Source organism: Lates calcarifer, unplaced genomic scaffold (assembly GCF_001640805.2).
Source record: "Lates calcarifer isolate ASB-BC8 unplaced genomic scaffold, TLL_Latcal_v3 _unitig_1224_quiver_1950, whole genome shotgun sequence".
Classification (NCBI taxonomy): domain Eukaryota; kingdom Metazoa; phylum Chordata; class Actinopteri; family Centropomidae; genus Lates; species Lates calcarifer.
In genome coordinates, this window is record NW_026115374.1 from 10,426 (window position 1) to 13,547 (window position 3,122).

General features: G+C 40.2%; 1 protein-coding gene across 1 annotated transcript; it reads left to right on the forward strand.

The window, feature by feature from the left end:
- Positions 1–1,663: 1,663 nt before the first annotated feature.
- LOC108887401 (uncharacterized) lies at positions 1,664–2,751 on the forward strand (the record flags this gene model as incomplete). Its single annotated transcript, XM_018682818.2, has 3 exons — positions 1,664–1,789; positions 2,000–2,316; positions 2,436–2,751. Coding segments are annotated over 3 exons (672 nt in total), but the record flags the coding sequence as incomplete, so codon positions are not given.
- Positions 2,752–3,122: the final 371 nt, after the last annotated feature.

A 3,122-nucleotide genomic window follows, 5' to 3' on the forward strand; every position in this document is an offset into this window, starting at 1 on the left:
AAACGTGTATAGGTAAGGCTGACCCCATAAGGAGCCGTTCATATAAAAACTGAGACTAGTAGCAGACAGGTTTGACCGAGGCCGCAGTCCGAGCTTGACTTGATCTCAGGTCTTTTACAGGTTAATTGAATGGAACTTTGGATCACACAGGTGAGATGTGACTGTATAATCACACGTGAACATGGACGTCATGGATTCCATGGTTGCTATGCAAGGCGCATCATATGTATATATATATATATATATACATATATATGACCAATCATTTAAAAACAAACAAAACCTCCAGCGCTCAGGAAAGTTTTCACAAGTTTTGCTCGCCAGTTTCTTCCAAAAATATTGCTTCTACCGAGGACTTCTCACATCTACCAAGAACTAAAGAAGCACTGAGACTGACAACAGCGACTACTCAAACTTCCGTCATGGAAAATGTGAGATTTGAACACTTTGAAAGCCTGTAGTGTTTTCTGTGTATTTTACAGTAGACACTTAGAAAACTGACAAGGTTTACCATGATCTCTGCCCCCATCCCAGGGGTCACATGCTTTATAAAATATATAATTGCAATGAAGTTACAATGTTGCATAAAATATATTTAAGTTGATCCATAAATTGTAGAGAACACAAATATCTGTGTACACCTATAGGCCTGCACCTGTTAAACACAGTGTAGGGGGTCATTAGTTTACTGTTATGATCCACACTGTCAGTATTGGACTGTACTGACACCAATAATCTAAAAATACCCAATATAAGCAATATCACACATTTGTATCATCTAGCTCACAGCTTGGATAATTGAGTGGCGCTATAGTTAGTATACATGTATAATTCCCAGCAGATATGTAATGTTACATTTTCAGACATTATAAACAGTTGTTATCATTTAAATCGATAGGTATTTGGAAACATACAACTATTAAGCACATTATTAACTGACAGGATAGGGGCCTTAAAGTTATCCCCCATCCTCCCCTCTGAATTACCAGACCTTGAGGTTGTTTTCAAGAAGGCCCTTTGTATCTGTTTTCAAGACTTTTGTTGTTTTAATTCTGTGCTTTCATGATGCATATTCCCAAATTAATGAGTTTGATGTGTTATATAACTGCACAGACAGTGTGAGGTTTGGGGTTAATGGGGGCCCAGCACTGGATTTTTGGTCTTTGGGCCTCAAGCAGTTTAATTCAACCACGTTTATTGGGAAGTTTTAGGGAACAATGAAGAGAAAAAGTCAATGTTGGAAAGTTCATTTACTCAAATACTGTGTTACAATCATGAGGTTCTCTACTGTTTCTATTTTCTGGTACTGTACTTTACTACATGTCAGAAGTAAATATTGTACTTTTTATAAAGTTACTCATTACTTTATGTGTTATATGTTACAAAACATTTGATCAACATATAACTTATGATTGCTCTTTAAAGACTGAACAACCCATTTTTATGTAAGGTATTTAAAATTAGCTGAACCTTTACCAACTTACAGAAATACTCATCTTGCACATTTATGCATCAAGGCTGTTAAAGTAATTATATAATTATATAATATATATTTATATATATTGCTGATAACACTTCTGTAGTTTTACATTTAAATATATGACTTACTTTAACTTAAACTGAACTTGTAGAGCCTCATTCTAAAGTGTGTGTATTGTTGCAGTTTGTTGTGCCCATCCACCTTAGAGACCACACCTACTCCAAGAGCAGGAGAACCTCTGCACGCCAGGCAGAGACCGCAGGGAGCCACAGACTCGGCCCCAATTGTCCATGCTGCAGGGACTCTGAGGTTAGACATCTAAAGAAAAGACCAAATTGTTCCTTCATTCACTGTTGAACATTTCTATTAAGAGAAAACTTTTAGTTCATTTGTAGTGTAGTCCTCTGTAGTGCTTCTGATGTAGCTCTTGTCACATTGTAAAAAAAATGCTGTTAATAAGTATGAAGTTTTCCAGAGCCAGACATCCTCTCATGTGCTGCTGATCTTCCCCATGTGCAGAATTCCATCCCCCAGCCCCAGTGCTCTGCTGCCACCTCCAGACTTCCCAAGAAGAGGAAGAGGAGCTCCGAGCCCCATCCTGCCGAACCTTCTGCTCAAGCCCCAGGGAAGGTGGATCCCATCCAGAGGCCTCGGTCTCCCATTTCACCTGCTGACCTGCCACTAGTCTCCACTCTGCCACCCAGCCCTCTACCCTCTACTGCTATTACTCAGCCCACCTCCACTGCTGTATACCCTGGCAGTCCTGTGAAGATACATAACTACTCAGTTGAAGAGTATCAGAAGATCTATCACGAGGTCGTTGATGATATGCTCCGGTATGTTTGTCTTTTAAAAAGAAAAACTCTTTCAGTCAGATCATTTCACATTCATCAAATCACTCAAAAATCTTGGTTGTTCACCATTATTCAATTTCTGTTTCTTCCTCCCCGCACAGGTACAAGAGTGGCAGGGCTCGTCCATACAGTTTGGAGCTCGGACGTTGCATCAAACAAAAGCTCTGGGACAGACTAAATTGTCCCATGTTTTCAACGTCGGCTAACGAAGATGGACCCACGCATGTGAACGTGTCATACGGGGCTGGAATCTATCCTCCTCATTATAATGTTGACACTTCTGGAGAACCAGAACCTGGAAGGGCACCACATAAAAAAGCTAAGAACTAAAACTACACTCAGTTCTTAGTTTAAAGACTGTGAACAATGAAATACATTGGAACAGTCAACTGTAAATAGTTCATGTATAATAGTTAATAGTCCATAGTTAAGAGTTAAGTATTAAGAGTTAAGAGTTAATAGTTTTAAGAAAACAGCAGCCTCTGTTAGTACACTCTTCAATCTGCCTCAACCAACAACCACCTACCATCATCTAAAAGGACACAAACAACTTGTGCAAGCCAGCTGAAGCATCACATTCCATCCTCCACCTACAGCTTCAGCCTCCACCTGTAGCTACAGACGAATCTCCAACTAAAACGTCTGGAAGCTAAATTACCTTCCTCACTCCACCCTCTACCGACCAACCATCGTCGGATTTAAACTCTGCCTCCTCACTACAACAGCCATCTGCTGCTCTAGCCTCCACCTGCAGACAGCAGACAGCTGAGAAAAGACTCTCCACCTGC